The sequence below is a fragment of the Macrosteles quadrilineatus genome, unplaced genomic scaffold, assembly GCF_028750875.1.
Source record: "Macrosteles quadrilineatus isolate MER2022 unplaced genomic scaffold, UCM_ALF_1.0 Scaffold_1__1_contigs__length_201487025, whole genome shotgun sequence".
Lineage (NCBI taxonomy): Eukaryota > Metazoa > Arthropoda > Insecta > Hemiptera > Cicadellidae > Macrosteles > Macrosteles quadrilineatus.
In genome coordinates, this window is record NW_026542594.1 from 52,420,427 (window position 1) to 52,441,621 (window position 21,195).

At 37.7% G+C, this 21,195-nt stretch overlaps 1 protein-coding gene across 3 annotated transcripts in view; it reads right to left on the reverse strand.

Moving 5' to 3' along the window:
* LOC128983065 (uncharacterized) overlaps window positions 1–17,717 on the reverse strand; it is a 62,908-nt gene extending 45,191 nt beyond the window's left edge. The window contains exons 1-3 of one of the 3 annotated variants that reach the window (XM_054402200.1): window positions 17,589–17,700; window positions 13,837–13,947; window positions 9,498–9,675 (exon numbers count right to left, since the gene is read on the reverse strand). In XM_054402200.1, the coding sequence (XP_054258175.1) occupies window positions 9,498–9,590 (93 nt within the window). In that variant the 5' untranslated portion in view covers window positions 9,591–9,675; window positions 13,837–13,947; window positions 17,589–17,700. Of the gene's footprint in view, window positions 1–9,497; window positions 9,676–13,836; window positions 13,948–17,588 lie in introns of all 3 variants that reach the window. The other 2 variants (XM_054402199.1, XM_054402201.1) reach the window with 2 other exon arrangements.
* Between the last annotated feature and the right edge of the window lie 3,478 nt (window positions 17,718–21,195).

Consider the following 21,195-nt stretch of genomic DNA (forward strand, 5'->3'; position numbering starts at 1 on the left):
AGTGAGCCTAGTGAACAAACTTCAACCAGGACGTAATAGAGGGATTGCTTAACGAACGAGCTTATCTTAAAAATGAACGAGCATTTGGCATAAAACCACATTAGGACAGGACGACGTCTGTCGGGCCAGCTAGTATATATATAAAATCCAATGTATGTTTGTTTGTTTGTTTGTCCTTTATGGACTCCGAAACCGCTCGACAGATTAAATGAAACTTTCAGGCATTATTAAGCATTATTCAAGGAGGGTTTGTGTGAAGTTTGGTGCAGATCCGTCAAGAAGGCTCCGCCACAGTGTTTTGGAGTTTCCCATGTTAAGCTTATGAGTACTCATATTTAAATGGAATTAAAGAATCTTAACAGCTGGTTCAACTAAACAATTTGATTCTGTGATGTTCAATAGCATTAAAAAGTTAATAGTTTTACCAACAGGGTGCAGCACTATTATTTTTTTAAATTTATGACAAAAGCTAATTTGCAACCAAAAGGTGATTGAGCGTAGCGAACGAACTTCAATCTGGAGGCGAGTTAGCGTAGTGAACGAGCTATCCTGAAGGCAAGTGAGCGCAGCAAACGAGCTCCAACCTAGGTGAGTGAGCGCAGCGAACGAACTTTAACCAGGACATGATTGAGCCATGCGAATGAGCTCATTTTGAAAATGAACGAGCATTTGACATAAAACCACATTAGGACAGGACGACGTCTGTCGGGCCAGCTAGTTCTCCATAAGAATACCATAGGAATTTTAAATCTACAATTTTATGGAATTTTCTCCTGAACTATTAGGCGCATGGTAAAGCTTTAATATACTAAATTATTTGTTTTTTTAAGCTCTGCAAAATGGTGTGGAAAGAAATCGCCAAATTTTATGATTTTTGGGTAAAAAATGGTAAAACCCCCCATAAACCCCCATTTCCATGGTCCCATCATGCTGGTTCAAATAAATGTAGGTTTACACGTTTATGCCAAATTTTATCACAAATCGTATCATTTTTGCTGAAGTTTTCGCGCTAACGGACACATATATATATATATATATATATATATATAATATAGGCCTATAAATATAAATATATATATATATAAGTAAAATAATAAATACCTCCGCCACAGCAAACCTGCAGACTAAGCGAATTTCTATCTGCCTGTTTGGATTTACACTAAAATGCCTCCTAAAAAATATCACATTTATTCCCTAAATATAATTAGTTTAACGAGTAGGCCTACTTAGGTTTGCTGCAACAGGGAGGGTAAAAAAGTGTTTTTTGTTGTAAAATGTAAATAGTTCAGTAAGAAATTAATGTGTTTTCCAAATTCGATCAAAATATTTTATTTTCATAAACAAGCAAACTACAACAGTTGACTTATTCTCCATAAGAATAACTGGGAATTTTAAATTTACACTTCTTTTTAATTTTCTCCGGAACCATTAGGTGCACAATAACGCTTCAACATTTTAAATTGTTTGTTTTTAAGCTCTACAAAATGGTTTGAAAAGAAATTTTTAAATTTTGTCTTTTTAGAGTCAAAAATGGGAAAAATATATTTTTACCCCATAAAACCCTCCATAAACCCCCGTTCCCATAGTCCATAGCTCATGCTGGTTTGTGAACTCGTTCAAATAAATGTAGGTTTAGGCCTACACATTTATACCAAAATTTCATAAAAATCGGATCATTTTTGCTATATTTATCGTGCTAACGGACTCATATATATATATCTAGTCCATAATATATAATATACTAGCTGACCCGACAGACGTCGTTCTGTCCTAATGAGGTTTTATGTCAAATGCTAGTTCATTTTCCAGATGAGTCCTGGTTGAAGTTTGTTCGCTGCGCTCACTTGCCTTCAGGTTAGCTCGTTCGCTACACTAACTCACCTCCGGGTTGAAGTTCGTTTGCTACGCTCACTCACCTTTTGGTTGCAAATTAGCTGTTGTCATAAATAAAAAATAATAATAATAATGCTGCACCCTGTTGTTAAACCTATTAAATTCTTAATGCTATTGAACATCATAGAATCAAAACCTTGCCTTAATTCAAACCCTTCTTGGCTCAAGGACTACTCTATCATAAAGCGACCCATCTGTATGGAAAATTTGCCTCTGTTTAGGTATGAGCTCTCGAATGTGGATTGGAGTACCCTGTACACATTGACCGAGCCTAAACTTGCTTTTGAGCTTTTCTCTAGTATATTTTTTGATGAATTTAATCATGTTTTTCCAGCCTAATTATATAACCCCAAGAGTAAAGTCTATTCCGTTGGCTCTGGTTCAAGGCTTAACAAATCAGCCTATTGTTGGTACACCCCTGAACTGAGGAGGATGAGAAATTACATGGCTTTTGTTCATGACCTGTATAAGGGCTCCAGTGATATGTGTAGGAAAGGGCAGCTCTATTCTCTTTATTTGGAGATCAAGAGGAACTATAGGGTTAGAGTCAATGTGGCCAAGAAATCCTTTAATGCAGAATGCATCCTTAGTGCCCCTAACCCATGTAAAGCTGCGTGGGACATTATCAATAAAGAAAGAGCGCCAGGTCCCGGGCCTAAAATCCAAGCATCCCCTGATGAGTTAAATGAATATTTTACAAGTGTGGCTGGAAACATCATCTCTGATCTACCTGTGTTGCAGACGGATCCTCTGGATTCTGTGCCGGACTACTCCTCCGTCCATTCATTTACCTGCTGGAATAGGGTGAGTGTAAGAGAGATATCCCAAATGATTAAGAATTTCAAAGACTCCAAGAGCCAAGATGTCTATGGCCTTTCTTGGATGATCTTTCAAGATGTCTACACATGTTCTTAGGGCTGTTGCAGATCTCGTGGCCGTTCCTCTCACGCACCTAGCTCCTAGCTAGGTACCCCCTAGCACCCTCCTAGCTTGTGCCTGGCTCATGGATCTTTTCCGGACTCTCTAAAGAAGGCCTGTACTGTGCCCATCTTCAAGAAAGGAAACCCTACACTGATGGAAAATCTTCGCCCCATTTCTATCCTCCCTATCTTTTCTAAGGTGATGGAGACTGTGATGAAGAGACAACTCCTCTCATACTTTGAAAATAATGGCCTACTGGTGGACTCACAGCATGGCTTTCGTAGTGGTCGATCTACCACCTCCGCACTCCTGAGCCTGGTCGACACCATATCCCAGGCCTTTGAGGAAAATGAATCGGTCCACCTCAGCCTTTGTGACCTCAGCAAGGCTTTCGATGTTGTGTCACATGACATCCTTCTGGCCAAGCTGAGAAAATATGGTATCGGTGGCGCAGTTTTCTGCTCTCTTGCGGACTACCTTGGCAACCGCAAACAAATAGTAACAATTATGGGTGCTTATTCTACTATAGGCTCTCTTCCCCATGGTGTTCCGCAGGGATCGGTCCTGGGCCCTCTTCTTTTCACAATAATGATCAATGACCTTGCTACAACCAGCCATGCCCTCCTTTTTGCAGATGACACACCCTTGGTCACAAAGGGGAAGAACATCGACCCGCTGCTGGAGGAGGCAAACAGCACCCTGATGCTGGCCAAGGACTGGTTTATAGCCAACAAACTTAAGATCAACGAGGAGAAGACTCAGATCCTTTTATGTTCCTTGAAGATCGGTCTAGAGAAAAACAGCGTGAAGCTGCTTGGGTTCTGGATGGATTCAAAGCTAAGTTGGCACCACCATATTGAAAAGGTATGTGTAAAGCTCTCAAGAGTTCTCCGCCTTTTAAGGAAGCTTAGGACCACCATTACCAGACCGTATTTGCTAGCGGTGTATCATGCGCTGTTTCACAGTCACCTCACGTATGGCCTGGTTCTGTGGGGCCATTCTCCATGGACACAGGAATTACGTCTGCTACAGAAAAAGGCGCTGAGGATAATAACATCTTCTGGCTACAAAGCGCACTGTCGTCCCATCTTCCTGGAGCTGGGTGTGTTGACTGTTTATAGCCAGTATGTCCTCAATGTCTTGATCCTGCTGAAGGTTAATATCCACCATTTTGTTGTGAGAGACAATATTCATAGTCACCATACCCGTCAAGCTTGTGACATTGATTTGCCGAGATGCCGCCTAGCCCGCTCACTGAAGAGCTATCCTCGGTCTGCGATAAGGTTTTTTAATTCCTTGCCGGTGCATGTACGCGATCTGGACCTAGACGATTTTAAGACGGCCCTACGTGACAAGCTGGTTAATAGGCCTCTTTACAGCCTTGAAGAGCTAGGCAACGAGCCACTTTTTAGCCATTGCCACAGTGTAAATAGTGTGTAAATAGTTTTCTTAGTATTAAGTAAATATGACGCAGTCATACCGATATCATCAGTCAACGACATAGACTTCAAGTATTCAAGTAAGTAAGTATTCAAATTCTTTAAATGAACCAGCTGTTAAGATTCTTTAATTCCATTTAAATATGAGTACTCATAAGGTTAACATGGGAAACTCCAGAGCCACTGGGGCGGAGCCCTTTTGACGGATCTGCACCAAACTTCACACAAACCATCCTTGAATAATGCTTAATAATGCCTGAAAGTTTCATTAAAATCTGTCAAGCGGTTTCGGAGTCCATAAAGGACAAACAAACAAACATACATACAAACATACATTGGATTTTATATACATATATATATATATATATATATATGAGTCTGTTAGCACGATAAATATAGCAAAAATGATCCGATTTTGATAAAATTTGGGTATATATATATGAATTTGAACGGATGGTGTTTTTGGCCTCTAGGGAGCTCAAAACGATAAAGTAAATCGGTCCCGGGTCCAGGTCTTACCATGAGTACTACGGTAATAGCTTTTTCCTTATATGGGAAATTTGCTTAAACCAGAGTACCCTGAAATTAATTTTTATTTAAACTGATACGTATTTCGGCACTAAGGCCATGATTACAGTATGAGTTATAAAAGTATGTAAACAAATAAAATAAATAAACAGTTGATAACATATGTTTTGAATTCATAGCAAATTTTGATTTAATTGGTTAGGAGTATTTTTTTTTTTATATGTGAATGTGTTAGATTTTTCCCTGATATGTCTGATTTTTTCATTAATTGGATTTTTGGTACTTTCCTGTTAAAGGGAACATTCATTATTATCGATCTGATTTCTGTCGATATATCAATCGATATTTTTGCTTTCCTTTACAATACATGCCTTCTGTTTTATCTTCAAACACATTTAAATTACAAATTGACATCCGATCTTGTTTAGGCAAAAATAGTATATTATGTGGATCCAGAAATAAGTAAAACTGTTCTAAACTAACCTAACATAACTAACCAAACTTGCTGTAGGGCTATAATTTCAAAATTTCGTTTGATAACAGAAAAGGCATGTAAGTAATTTGAAACAGAATTTGGAAATGTTACAGCAAGTTTGGTTGGTTAGATAAGGTTAGTTTGGAACAGTTTCATTTCAATATAATATTTTTAAATTGTTTGTTGATACTGAACAATATTTACTTATCGTAGTTGTCAGCTGACATCTCGTTCATTAATATCGGTATATCGGATCAAAAAATAGAATATCGATGAATCTAAAAAAACATCGATAATAATGAATGTTCCCTTTAACAGGAAAGTACCGGATTTTTCAGTATCTATATATTAATACGCAAGCAGTTTTCTTTTAACAGTCATAACTCGATAACGGCTTGACGGATTTTAACGTTTGAGGTGTCAAATTAAAGGTATTTTTACGTAGATGTGCAAATACGTCTCAGAAAATTAAAAAATGGGCATCACTTAAGTACAGGCCTAAAGTGCACAGTTAAGGCCTAAAGTTAGGGAATGGCAGCGCTATCTGTTGACAGTATATCAAACTCATTTTCCTTTGTTTACAACTAAACATATGGACGTAGTTTGTAATGATTTTTAAGGTTAATCACAGACTGCAGGGATTATTACTTCCAGAGCAAAGCCGGAATTTATATTTTTATTAAGACTGGTTCATAAATTAATAGTTTCTTAGCAAGACACTTGACAACAAATTGTTTGTAATAGTTTAATTTGTTTACTTTACATCGTATTTTACTAAATTATCGAGTTGTTTAGTTACAGTTCGGTGTGATGAAATGAATGGTTGAAAGTGATTATTTGTAATTCATGTAATTTAAAAAATTCTGTTGTGTAGTGTTTTCTGTTGTTTGGTTAACTTTAGTATTTTATCCAAATTTAAAATTAAATGCCACCAGTAAGTCGAAGAACTGTGAGTAGCTGGAAAAAATTCGAACGTGGCCGCTTGCATCAATCTCCCAATGGAACATTTGAAGGTTAAAGAGTGGCAGTACCACCTTGGTGATACATCCACCCTCAGACAAATAAACATTAAATGTTTACATTGTGGTGGCTTACATTTTAAGAAAAACTGTATGTACAAACTAGGTGGCGTTCGCAGAGGCATCCACAAAATTGAGCGGAGTCATCAAGGGTTCATTTTATATTGTTTTTGTCATACTGCAGTAAAAACAGTGATCATTGGTGCATGCGTTGCGGGTCTAAAGTAGCATTTTTACTCTTTAGGGAATAAAATTCGTTTTTAGCCTCTATGGAGTAAAACTCAGCTGTTGTCAACTCAGTTGTAAATTTCTATTGTAAGCAATTGCATGTATCGAAATATGTAACGATTCGTGCTTCATAATTATTTTAACCTACAGTCTACAGTCTCTTCCCATAGCATTTTTAAATTGCAGATACATTAATCCATTCCCACACTCAACACTGCCCACCTTTACTACTTCCTTCACCACCCCCTACGTCGTGGACCTGTTTCCCTCTCTTCCCATAGCATTTTAGGATTGCAGATACATTAATGTACAGTAATTGCCAAAGACAGTTCCCACACTCTGCACTGCAAGCCTTACTACTTCCTTTACCATTTCCTAAGTCATAGACCTATTTCCTTCCCTTCTCATAGCATTTAAGTATTAGATTCATTTATCTAACTGCACAGACGGTTCCCTCACTCTGCACTGCCAGCCTTTACTGCTTCCTTCACCACTTCCTACGTCGTGGGGCCTGTTTCCTTCCCTTCTCATAGCATTTTAGGATTGAGGATACATTAATCTAACTGCCACTTCACAATATGTTCATACTTTACTACTTCCTAAGCCACTTCCTACATCGTGGACCTGTTTTCATCACTTTCCATAGCATTTTAGTATTTTAGATACGTTAATCTAATTGCCACAAACATTGCCCACACTCAGCACTGCTAGCCTTTACTACTTCTTTCACCATTTTCTATGACGTGGGCATGCTTTCATCCCTTCTCATAGCATTTCAGCATTGCAGATACATTAATCTAACTGCTACAAACCGTTTCCAGTTCCCACACTCCACACTGCTCACCTTACTACTCCCTTCACCTCTTCTTACGTCGCGGATCTGTTTCCCTCTCTTTCCATAGAATTTTAAGATTGCAAATACCTTAATCTAATCGTCATAAACAGTTCCCACACTCCGGACAGCTCGCCTTGACTACTTCCTTCACCACTTCCTACATCTTGGACCTGTTTCCCTCCCTTCCCATAGCATTTTAGGATTGCAGATCCCTTAATCTAATTGTCAAAAACAGTTCCCACACTTCGGACTGCTCGCATTTACTACTTCCTTTACCACTTCCTACATCTTGGACCTGTTTCCCTGCCTTCCCATAGCATTTTAGGATTGCAGGTACCTTAATCTAATCGTCATCAAAAGTTCCCACACTCCGGACTGCTCGCCTTGACTACTTCCTTCACCTACGTCGTGGACCTGTTTCCCTCCCTTTCCATAGCATTTTAGGATTGCAGAACCCTTAATCTAATCGTCATAAACGGTTCCCACACTCCGGACTGCTCGCATTTACTACTTCCTTCACCACTTCCTACGTCACGGACCTGTTTCCCTCCCTTCCCATAGCATTTTAGGATTGCAGATACCTTAATCTAATCGTCATCAAAAGTTCCCACACTCCGGACTGCTCGCCTTGACTACTTCCTTCACCACTTCCTACGTCGTGGACCTGTTTTTCTCCCTTCTCATAGCATTTTAGGATTGCAGATACTTTAATGTAATCGTCACAAACAGTTCCCACAGTCCGGACTGCTCGCCTTGACTTCCTTCGCCACTTCCTACATCACGGACCTGTTTTCCTCCCTTCCCATTGCATTTTAGGATTGTAGATACCTTAATCTAATCGTCATAAACAGTTTCTATACTCCTGACAGCTCGCCTTGACTACTTCCTTCACCACTTCCTACATCATGTTCCTCAAGCTAGTGTCGCCATTTGATTATATTTATGATCCATACCGTTTCTGTTCTAATATCTGTGGAATAATGCTATCAGCTATTTCTTTATTTACTGCATTCAAAAGTCAACAGCTGATCATATGTCTTTGTTTATGTGTCAAATACTGCTTCCATAAGGATTACATTGAAACTTTGAGACCCAGTGGGGCGGATTCCTGAGAGACTTTTTTAACGCCATGTAGATGTTGGCACTCACCGATATGGTCTTTATCACCATGCAAAATTTGAAAACGATTGATTCAGCCGTCTAGGAGGAGTTTGCGTATTACGAAATGCATAAGTGTTGACGTATAAGAGCTTCGCTCGCTTCTCTCGCTCCGCTCAATTATAGGGAATGATTGAGAAAGGGGAATATAAATGAGAAAGGGTTTAATGAGAATTAGTTCGAAGGACCAGAGGTATGAAATGTAGAGAAATGGGAATATTAAATTGAGATTATGAGAGGGAGAAAAAATTAAGACACTTTTGAGATAGGAGAACTACCCTAGCACTCTGATTTATTTACATTTTGAATGCAACATATGTTAACAATATAATAATAAGGAATAATTTTATATGACGACAAACACATGTTGCTGAGAAGAGAGTTAGTTTTAAGTAAAACAAAGACGATGAAATAAAATGTTCAAGTTTACTGAACACTTACCGTGCCACCTACGGTAATAGCTACTTCCCTATAGGGAAATTCGCTAATAATCAAAATTGAAGAATTGTGGATATTTATAGGCATGCTCTGTGGATGCGATACTCCCAGGTGTGGATTAACGTCCGCACGGGTGAGTACTACGACTATCTGCAGCGTATTACATAAGAGTCGACGTATAAGAGCTTCGCTCGCTCCGCTCAATGAGTTGCTGAGGGTCTAAAAGGAGTTTGCATTTTGAACGGGTAGCGAAAGGTCTGAAAATGAGAATTAGACCTTCCAGCCACTATAGTAGTTAGGCCTACCGGTATTATTAACTTTCATCCTCAGCTTTGCTGTTAGGCGAGCACTTTAACCACTCAGCTAAATGAGACATGCGTAAACAAAAAGGAGCAATCATTGCTATTAATTATAAATACCACACTTTATGTCTTTGAATACAAATGATAATCAAATACAAAACCCAAGAGTAGCATATTAGCATCAGCATTGTTTGTACGATTTTAAATTTGAGAATAACTGGCAGTCAATGGATTATAAACTTGAACTTAGCCATGACTTACAACTAGGCCTTCTCGTGGATCTCCAACACAAAAGTAGCAGGAGTAGTTTGAATTAATGTCAAACAGACTTTGGATGTAGGCTGGATCTTCCATTGCTTTGAATCGGATTTTCAAGCAAAATTAGTTTGGAATCAATAAGGTGTATTAATCTTGGAGACCTTGAAGATGATGATGTTTCCTATAAAAAATCATTAATTATAAATTTAAACAAAATAATAGGTTGAAATCTAAAGGTCCTAGATCAGCAGCACTAACTTAGATTAGAGTGCTAAATTTGGCTGCAGGCCAAGTGTTCCAACAATTTATTAATTTTTCAATTTCGTATTAGATTTTAATTAGTTGGCACAGGCTACATGCCCATGGATGTTTAATTGCATATGATACCTTGTGATTATGCATAGGCTAGAGACTATAGGCCTATACAGTACCGTAGAGTTGGCCAGATAACTAACAGTCATTGAAGTTACCAGATATAAATGGAGTAAGTTATCTTGGCTAATATTTTGGAAAATAAATCAAGCAATTCAAAGTTTCCTCATTTGAAAGTATGCTGCAACTAGTGTTGTACTGTAGGTACTTATCTTGAGCCACTTCATGTTTGCACCCTGACAACTTTTCAATAACTCCGTAACATAGCCTAGCATCATAGTATAAATTTTCACTGCTCATTCTACATTGTGAAATCAGATTAACCCATTTGACAAGGAAATAATTTTATGATTTCCTTATAGACTACCTAAATGTAGGCCTACTTTTGTTAAGTCTTTATATAGCCTATATTTATTACTATATATTTATTAGCCTACTTGTTTTAAATGTTTTGTATCTTTTCATATTTATTTCAACACAATATGTCCATACATTTATCTAAATGAAAGCCAGAGTAAAATCCTGTGATATGCTCCATCCCACTATGCTAGACTGAAAAGAAGCAAAACATGTGATGTGTGGTTGTGTGTAGCCTAATTAGTATTTAAATCACTAATAATGCCGTCAACTTCCACTCAAGCCAGACACTGTTTGTAAGGTAGGCCCTTCCACCAGCTATGTGTCACATCAGTAAGCTTAGTATTTATTGATTGCAAACATACCGGAATCGAACCCACATATTATGTAGAAAGATCTTAAAGCTACACTCATCAGGGGCACACGTTAGTCAACTCAGCCGGCCAGAAAGAGTGCCCCTAAAAACTGAAGTGCCACTAGCACCACAAGTGAGATGGTGCTTGAAGAGTAAGCACCAGTGGGTTGGTAGTATGACTACTGCTCCAGGAAATGCAATAATGAGCTAGGCCAACACTAATACAGTACAACCACGCATGTGTCACCTACAGGACCAGGACCATGGACGGAACAAGAAAAGATTATTATCTGAGAAGCAGCATGTTTAGAATTTTGCCACGTTCGCCGAAGAAGATGATGCAGTTTTCAATGATGCCGGGATTTGTGTAGGATTTCGCCGCAATCGCGGAAGACGGTGTTGTTTCCATTAACACAGAAGAAATTCTAATTCAGGAATTTCTCACAGTTGAGGAAAACTATGGTAATGTCCCCGAGACCGAAGGATTTAGATTCTAGATGTACAATTATTTTGCACGATCTTAGAGGATGATGCTGATTGCGGGAAACAGTAATAATGTCCACACAACGAAGGGAAATGGTCATTATAAGTTAACACATTTGCTGCGGCCCATCAGATGGCAGGCGTAGCCCCAGTGTGGCACAGCCTGCAGCGTCGAACAAACCCAATTGCTGGGTGATTGGCTTTCAAATTTCGGTGACAAATAGCAAATAACATGCGGTAATGTCCTACATTAGGACGAGAGTCGACGTAGTTCGCTTAAACACCCACAGATAGCAGCACTGCTTGAAACATAGCCGGTCCCATTGTTTTGCCAATTGGAGGGAGAAAGACGGGAAAAAAGTTGATTTTTAAGTTTGCCAGATAGGGATTTTACAGGGAAATTTACTACCAACCTATACCACAACAAAAGCAAGTGACACACTACACCCTAACGTGGTATAGGACAGCCTTCGACAGACGCTAGAGCAAAAACTAAGATATACAAAAGGCATTGCCGAGCATTCCTGATCGGGTACGGACCCACCCTATGGGGGTTGAGCACCGTACCCAAGTGGGAACGGCCGCACACAAATGGGAACATCCGCACACAACGTGATAAAATGCCGTGATAACATTGTAATCATTAGGTGATGGCACGGTCTGTTTAAGATAGAAGTCGGACTAGACAATGGCAGATTAGTGGGGCTCTACTGCAATAAAGGATTAAAATTGTGTTATTTTTAAGGACAACAATAATTGGATACATATTGGCTTTAAACAGAAACTAACAACCTGCGTCACTTTGTGACTTAAAAACTCTTGATAGCCTATATTTGATATATAGGCCTAATATATACGGGTGAAAAAAATTATTTCTCATCATATCCCTATTATTTGCGTTATGAGCCCTATTATTTTCATAGCGTGCACAATCTCTTCGAGGCACCTTAGAAAAATTACAAATACAAAGGTATTCAAGTGGAGGGTAATCTTTTGAACGACAGGTGACAATAAGCATACATGAATTAAGCAGTTTAAAACATTATATACTAGGCTATTTGATGATGAATCTCAACAATCATATACTCTGTTTTTTTTTCCTTTCATTTTATTAGAGCAGTATTTTATGTTTCAGCATTCATGATACTTTTTATCTCAAAGATTTATTATTTAACTGTTTACTGTATAAGGAAATTCTTGGTTTAACTCTAAAAACTGTATGTTAGAATATATCTGTATGTTTGTATGTGTGTATGTATGTATTTACAGTATAGCCTAGTATGATAAGTAGGTATGTGTATTAGTATGTGTAGGCAATAGATTAGAATCCTTGGTGCAGTTCAAAAAATTGGAATGAATGTAAATTAGTTTAAATTTTATTTTAGCTTTTAAGTGAGTGCTTTTATGTTTATTATTTGTTATATCAGTGCAGTATTGATTTTATTTATATAGTGGAAGTGGATTTTGCCAACCAGACAGACGGTCAAATGACTATTGTCTTTTGTGCATAAAAATAATACAATCTGTAAATTTGTAAACGATTCAGAAAAATAAAGCACTGTTATCTATCTGTTATCTATCTAAAATTACAAATACTAATGAAACTAAAAACACAAAATCTAACGCAAGTAATTTTTTTTCTTTACATTAAACAAATAACATTACAATAGGCTATTTTACTTGAATTTTCAAATAACATCAATATAATTAACATACTATGAAAACACAAAATTATATCACAACGCAATTTTTTCATCTAACGTTTAAGTTAAGTCATTTACCTCTTTACATTTTATACAAATAACATAACATTTTGAAACATCACCAACTGCAGATAACCCCATTCTCGTACGAAGTTTATAAGTTAGGGTGCAATGATTTGGCAGAGTCACAGTTTACACACACCGACCTGTTAATGCAACCTCAAGAAATTGATGGTGTTTCGCACCAACCCAGGGACGTAACTAGGGGGGGGCACGCGGGGCATGAGCCCCGGATGGGCGCCTGTTGTTGGGGGCGCCAACATGGCACAGATTTTTTCAAACAAAAATTGAAAATATTTTTAATCCGTCTTGTGTTGCAAAAGAAAATTATTAAATGTTTTATTTTTAAAGTACGAAGTGAAATGATGAATACTATCTGACTGTTATTATACTGTTTACGAATCATGTTAACGGTCCGTATGAATTTGTACGGAGCGAGTATGAGGATGAGCATACTGCGTTGTCTGTCTGTCGTCGAAGTGTCACTAGGACAGAGCCGGCGCGGCGTCAGAACACTTCCACCCCCCTCCCGGCAGCCACCTACCCCTCCGCTCCCCATCCCTCACACCAGTCACCACACTAACTGAGTGTTAGTCTGACCTTGACTAATTGCGTATGTTGTGCACTAGTGTAGTTGACAACAGTTCATACTCAATGTCAGTTGACAATAACTGTCAACTTAAAATCTCTTGTAAAATGGCGTTTGCCGTGCATGTAATAAATAAATATATACAAATACTTCATTCTACTCGTAATCAGTGGTTCAGGAGACGAAATGTGGTTGCGCTGCTGTTTCTTTGCGTGCTAATAGCAATATTATTTTCGTGAATAATTTTGTTTTCAAATAAACTATTTGTCTTTGAAAATACGTACCGTACAAAATTAAAATCTAAATTCTTTCGCTAACCTATTCAATATTAAAAAACTATTTTCCAAAATATTTTGTAGATGATTTTAGGTTTGTAGCTGAAGAAAGTGTTAGATACTCACACCATGCATCATTATAACTCACCATATGACCACAGTTTACGACAGGGCGTTTGTTGTAACTGCTTGCCGTCTTTGGAACGATCTCTCTTTATCTATTAAATCCCTTGATAGTCGTTCCTGGTTTGTGGCAGCACTGAAAAATCTCTATTTTGAACGCATGGTCATGGTAGGTTTGTCCTAGGGGCTTGTGCGCATGGGCGATCACCGACACGTATTTATGTGTGTGTGAGTGAGTGTGTGTGTATAAGTATTTGTAAAATTTAAAATTTACTGACTTTTGTTTACAGTTTCTGTATCTATGATTTCTGTTTTGTTTAATTGTATAAACTGATTCTGTTAAAATATATTAAAGTACAGGTTTAGTGTAACTTTACCTGTGTAGATAATTTCATTTTCATTTTTTACCGTACTGTATTCAATTATTTACCACATATATCTAGGCCTTAGTACTTTGAACTTGAGGTTAAGCATTTTAAGATCTAAATAGTATTAATGTATTGTACTGATGGACACACCACACATTTTTTGGTGTTGTAAGGAAACTAAGTACCAGGAACGAATGCTCCTCATCTCCTTTAAATAATAACACCACACAAAGAAGATCTGTAAGGAATTAGTTTCAGTCCAATTGAGGGGGGGGGCGTCAAAATAGGTGTTTGCCCCGGGTGCTGAATAGCCTAGTTACGTCCCTGCACCAACCTTTCAATCTGACTAAATTAGCATAGGTACTCGGCTTACTAACTTAGATTTCTCATCCTTATGAAACAGCTGAAGCCAATTTTATTGTTAATTCTGTTCAGCGCACTGTAAAGGTAGAGTTTTTAATTTTACAATTTGTTTCTTGTTAGGCTACCTATTTCAATCGATCATTTAAAACCAAATCATAAACAAAAACATCGTTAAACGATCTAATCATAAACAAAAAGGTACTTTCCTGTTGAAGGGAACATTCATTATTATCGATGATTTCTTTTCGAGATAGGCTATCGATACTTTTTTTTATTCCATATAAGTATTGATAACTTTTTAACAAACTGAAACTTATCAGCTGACAACTACGATAAATAAATATTGTTCAGTATCAACAAAAAATAAAAAATAGTTTATATTGAAATGAAACTGTTTTCCAAACTAACCTAACTTGCTGTAACATTTCAAAATTCCGTTTGATAGCCTATTCCCCATTTGCCTTTTCTGTTATCAAACAGAATTTTGAAACGGTAACTCTGCCTAGTTTGGTGGGGAGCGAGCTGGTGTAGTGGTTAGAGCGCGGGACTTCAGTCCCTGAGGTCCCGGGTTCGATTCCCGCCAAGTCACCAATGGATTTTCCTAAGTGATAATGCCGCAACCCCTAGGTCTAGCCTGAAGTAATGTGAAAAACAATCCCAGGCTCGTGCCTAGCGTCCTAGGACAAAAAAAAACAGCAAGTTTGGTTTCATGTTAGGTTAGTTTCATTTCTTAATCCAATATATAGACTGATATCTTTGCCTAAACAAGATTTTAATCCTATTCTCTAATACGAACTATAACTCAATAGGTAGGCTAACTTGGTTATTGAACCAAGTAGGCCTACCTATATAACTTAAACATTTTTGCTACCTATGTCTGTTTGTCTATATTTTAAATACGTTTGAAGATATTAAAACATATGGAATATGGATCGTAAAGGAAAACAAAAATATCGATTCTTAGGCTATCGAAAAGAAATCATCGATAATAATGAATGTTCCCTTTAACAGGAAAGTACCAACAATAACTCATCGCCTAGTTATATAACCCAACAGTAAAGCACAATGCATGAAATTAACCATAAATAGGCTAGGCCTAATGCAATAGAAACAAAATTTCATCAACACTAAGTAGCGATCAGTGTCACCGGACATGAACTAAGATAAGGGATGTAGGCTAGACAATTTTGTTATATTCTCATAAGCTGACAGCTAACAGCTTTGTCCTACGTTATGTCATGTAAGTAAGTATGAACTTGATGTGGTAGAAATTCAAAATTAATTAAACTATTTTAAACACTAGAAACGAGAATCAAAATTTACAATGGGATGAGAATTCTAGGCTAGCCTACTTGTGTTGGTTAGTCAGTGGCTTTAAGCTGCAAAAAGGTTTGGCAATAAATAGTCAAATTAGGCCTTAAGTTATGTTAAGTGTAAAAACTTAGTCTAATGAGTTTTAGCCTATTGAAATTTCATAACGTTTACACAGTAGCCTACTTTGATAACTAGAGATTTAACCCTCCGAGTGTTATTTGTCGCCGCAGCGACACATAACACACTTTGTGTAGTGTTTTGTGTCGCTGCAGCGACTCACAAACACTGTTTACGGCGAAGGCTCTATGACTGACTGAATCGGATTGAACTGGATCGATTTAGGTATCGTTCTTTTCGTTAGATTCTAAGCTTTCTCCAGAGGTCTGTCTCTAAGCACTTTATGTTCTCCGAGCCGATCGTAATTGTAGCAGACAGCTGACGTGCGTATTTGTAAACAGCTAGGTTACCCTCGGACCGATGACTGATGTGTTTTATTACGTTTATCATTGTTTTAGTGTTAAAAATCAAAAGTAGTGATATACGTGGTGCATTATAAGAAGATTTAAGTGATTTTGAAGGGCTGGTTGATGATCCTGAAGAAGTAGGTAGTGATATTGATGTAAATTATCAGCCAGATTCCTAGCTATGGTTAGGCTATGTATTCTTAGCTAAACGCTATGTACTGAAATCTGTTTTTTGCCCATAACTTATTTATTTGCAAATCTACTTCCTTATATTATTATATATTTGCAATCCTCATAAAATTTAGAACAAAGTGGCTAGGCTATTTTCAAATATTTATAGGCCTATAATTTATACAATTTTATTGAGCACAAACTTATTTTTTTTTTGAAAATTTTCCAAAATATTTTTTTTTACCTAAAACATTTTTTTGAAACAAATGTTCCTTATTTTCTATGTATAATATTGAAGCCCATGATTTTCCAAACAAAATGGTATATAGAACAGTATAATTAACATTGTTTTCAAGCTTCTCAGATCCGTTTTAATAAAACCTTGCAAATGAGCAAAAAATAGGCAGACATTAAGGCCAAAACAAGGGACACTCGGAGGGTTAAGTTAGTAAAGATAACGAATACAGTTTCTTATCTGGGCTATACTAATATCCACGATTACTAGAAAAATACCGGTATGGATCATAAACATAAACAAAACGACGTTGTTGGCCCGAATCCTATACTAATAACTTAGCATTGAACATATGTTTTGGCAGTTCCATTTAAGCAATGTTAAACTATATATTTATTTTCGGGCCAAAAACGTCATTTGTTTATGTTTATGATCCATACCAGTATTTTTCTAGTAATCGTGCTAATATCGATTGAAACTATCAAATTGAAAATATTGATTAATAATCGATATTTTTAAATATATCTATTATAAAATGAAACTGTCCTACCTAACCAAACTTCCTGATAATGAAAAAAGTCTCATGAAGTTTTACTAATCCGATCAATATTTTCAATCGATATTGAAAAGATAACAATTTACAATGTAAATTGGCAGCCTCAAGATTTTATAATGAGCATAACGAACATAAAATATTGTATTAGTATTGTGATAAACGCTCTAGAGGTTAGTTTACACTTGCTAACTTAACCTATAAAACTAAATAAACAATCTATTTAACTAATCCAGCAAAACTTAGATTAACTTTAAGAAACGAGTAAAGCTGTTTCTTAAGCTCACTTAATTATTCTAACCAACCCACCTTTAATCATTTTCATATCAGTTAATTTGTAAAAAAACCAGCGTTAATTGTAATTTTGTGAATTGTTTTCATGTGATGTGAGTGAACTGTGAGTTTGGTTTGGGTTTGAGTTTGTTTTGTTGAGTGATGGATGGTTGAGTCGGTTGAGTCTGAGTGTGAGTACTGACTGAGAGGACTGAGTCGACTGGACTGAGTGACTGAGTACTGACTCCCCTACTCCCCTAAGTCAGACCCATGTTTTATCTATGTCAGTAACTGACATAGATAAAACATGGGTCTGACTTAGGGGAGGTACAAATGAGGCATTTAGTTCAAAATTCCTCCGTGAACAGCGCTGTAGTAGAGAACACTTTGGCAATAAAGGTTTACTAATCTCAAAAATAGTTCTGTTCATAAAATAAAATTATAAATGCCTCAAATTCAATTTTACTATTTTTTAATTATAAAATTAAACTATCATAACCTAACCGAACTAACCAAACTTGATGATAAAGAAATATAACAACAGTTTAGTAATCGGAAAAATAATTCTGTTTATTAAATAAAACTAGAAATTGCTCAATTAAAATTTTATAATGACTTAATAATAAAATTAAACTGTAATAACCAAACCAAACCAACCAAACTTGCTGATAATAAAAAAATCTTGGGCAAAAAGTTACACTAATGCTACCAGCGGGATTCGAACCCGGGACCTACAGTATATCAGCCCGGCACGTTAACCATTAGACCACCGAGGCCGATGGCTAACGAACGTTTTGTTACGGTAATGGCGTTCCCTCAGCTAATAAGAAGCCCTCAGCTGTCATCGTAGCCTCTTCTATACCTCCCCTGAGTAAATACCATAAAACATACTCCCCCACTGAGTAGTGAGTAGTGATTAGTGAAGTGAGTGTGGTGTGAAGTTGCAGGAAGTTGACACTTACTTGACAGTAGTGAGTTAAGTGCAGTAGCAGTAGTGAAACGGGTTAAGTCAGAGAATTGAATTCTGTAGCCTGGTTACAAAGGCTAATTTCCTTAGTCAATGCTAATACCATAGATAAAACATACTCCCTTAGCTAATACCATAGATAAAACATACTATGTGTTATCTATGCTAATACCTACGTCCACAATGCACGCTGGTTTTCTGAGTCAGACTGTCGGCTCCGATTAAGCCCCCCATACACTATCGAACATGCCACCCGACCTGACAACCTGACCTGACGACGGACCCATCATCCAACCTGACTTATGTCGGGTGTTTCCCACACACTGTCGAGCATGTTACCCAACAAGTCAGGTGAAATATTAGTTCTGAGATGGATTTTGAGACGACTGTTAGCTGTTTCAGGTGGATTTTTTAGCGATGATTTTAGGGATTTTTGAGCCTATGGAACTAGGCTCTTAAATTTTCAATTTTATTTTTAACGAACTTTAAATCACACGCTGGATACAGTTCCTTGCACGTTTACATCAGGATATCGTGCCCCTATGTGCATGTTTGTTGTAATAGAGTTTATTTTTGACAGCCCACAACGCCTTCTGGTCTCTGTAGAGTTAAACAAATTCTGACCAGAACTGTTTATTATTTTATTAAACGAAATTATGGAAAAATGGGACGGTTACACATCACGCACAACTCGCTAAATACAAGTTTACTGGAAACTGTGGCTAGGCGGGCGAGCAGTTCGACGGTTTCCCACCACACGGTCCAACATGTCAGGCGGACGGCTCGAGTCGGGTGGTGCTATCGGACCGAGCATCCGACCTGACATATCCGTCGAGCATGTCGGGTCGGAACCCACACACTGTCCAATATGTTCGACAAGACGTCGGATCCCGACATGTCCGTCCAACATGTTGGATAGTGTATTTTAGTCAGACTCGGCGCGCTTATCATCCCATGCTAGTAAACGTAAAAGCGGCCATAGTGCACCTGCGCGCCGATTTTCTGCGCGCAGGTAGTCTGACTCAGATTTTTACCGGAATGAATTGTTCATTCTGTTTTCAGACAACCTGCTTATATCGGACAGTTGATTTTTGTTTTTGTATTGAGTGTATAAGTTTTTCATTATACTGTAGGTGGCGTTCGCAGAGGCATCCACAAAAATTAAGCGGAGTCATCAAGGGTTTATATTATATTGTTTTGGTCATACTGCAGTAATACCAGTCGTTTTTAATACATGCGTTGCGGGTCTAAAGTAGCAATTTTACTCTTTAGGGAGTAAAAAAAGTTTTTATCCTCTATGGAGTAAAAATAGTTTTTATCCTCTATGGAGTAAAAATCAGCTGTTGTCAACTCAGTTGTAAATTTCTATTATAAACGATTGCATGTATCGAAATATGTATCGATTGCGATTCGTGCTTCGAAATTATTTTAACCTACAGTCAGTACAGTCTACAGTCTCTTCCCAAAGCGTTTTAGCTTTGCAGATACATTAATCCATTCCCACACTCAACACGCTAACCTTTACTACTTCCTTCACCACCCCCTACGTCGTGGACCTATTTCCCTCTCTTCCCATAACATTTTAGGATTGCAGATATATTAATGTAATTGCCAAAGACAGTTCCCACACTCATTCTGCACTGCAAGCCTTACCACTTCCTTCACCATTTCCTACGTCATAGACTTGTTTCATTCCCTTCTCATAGCATTTTTGGATTAAAGATACTGTAAGGTACATCAATCTAACTGCCACAGACGGTTTTTACACTATGCTCATACTTTACTACTTTCTAAGCCTTTTTCTACATCCTGGACCTGTTTTCATCACTTTCCATAGCAATTTAGTATTTAAGATACGTTAATCTAAATGCCGCAAACATTCCCCACACTCCGCACTGCTAGCCTTTACTACTTCTTCCACCATTTTCTATGTCGTGGGGATGCTTCCATCCCTTCTCACAGCATTTCAGCATTGCAGATACATTAATTTAACTGGTACAAACGGTTTCCAGTTCCCACAATCCACACTGCTCACCTTACTGATTCCTTCACCACTTCATACGTCTCGGACCTTTTCTCTCCCTTCCCATAGCATTTTATGATTGCAGATACCTTAATCTAACAGTTCCTATACTCCGGACAGCTAGCCTGACTACTTCCATCATCACTTCCTACGTCGCGGACCCGTTATCCTCCCTTCCCATAGCATTTATGATTGCAGATATCTTCATCTAATCGTCATAAACAGTTCCTACACTCCGGACAGCTTGCCTTGACTACCTTCTTCACCACTTCCTACATCGTGGACCTGTTTTCCTCCCTTCCCACAGCATTTTATAATTGCAGATACCTTAATCTAATCGTCATAAACAGTTCCCACACTCCGGACTGCTCGCCTTTACTATTTCCTTCGCCACTTTCTACGCCACGGACCTGTTTCCTTCCCTTTCCGTAGCATTTTATGATTAGAGATACCTTAATCTAATCGTCATAAACAGTCTCCACACTCCGGACAGCTTGCCTTGACTACTTCCTTCATCACTTCCTACGTCACGGACCCGTTATCCTCCCTTCCCATAGCATTTTATGATTGCAGATATCTTCATCTAATCGTCATAAACAGTTCTTATACTCCGGACTCCTCGCCTTTACTACTTCCTTCACCACTTCCTACGT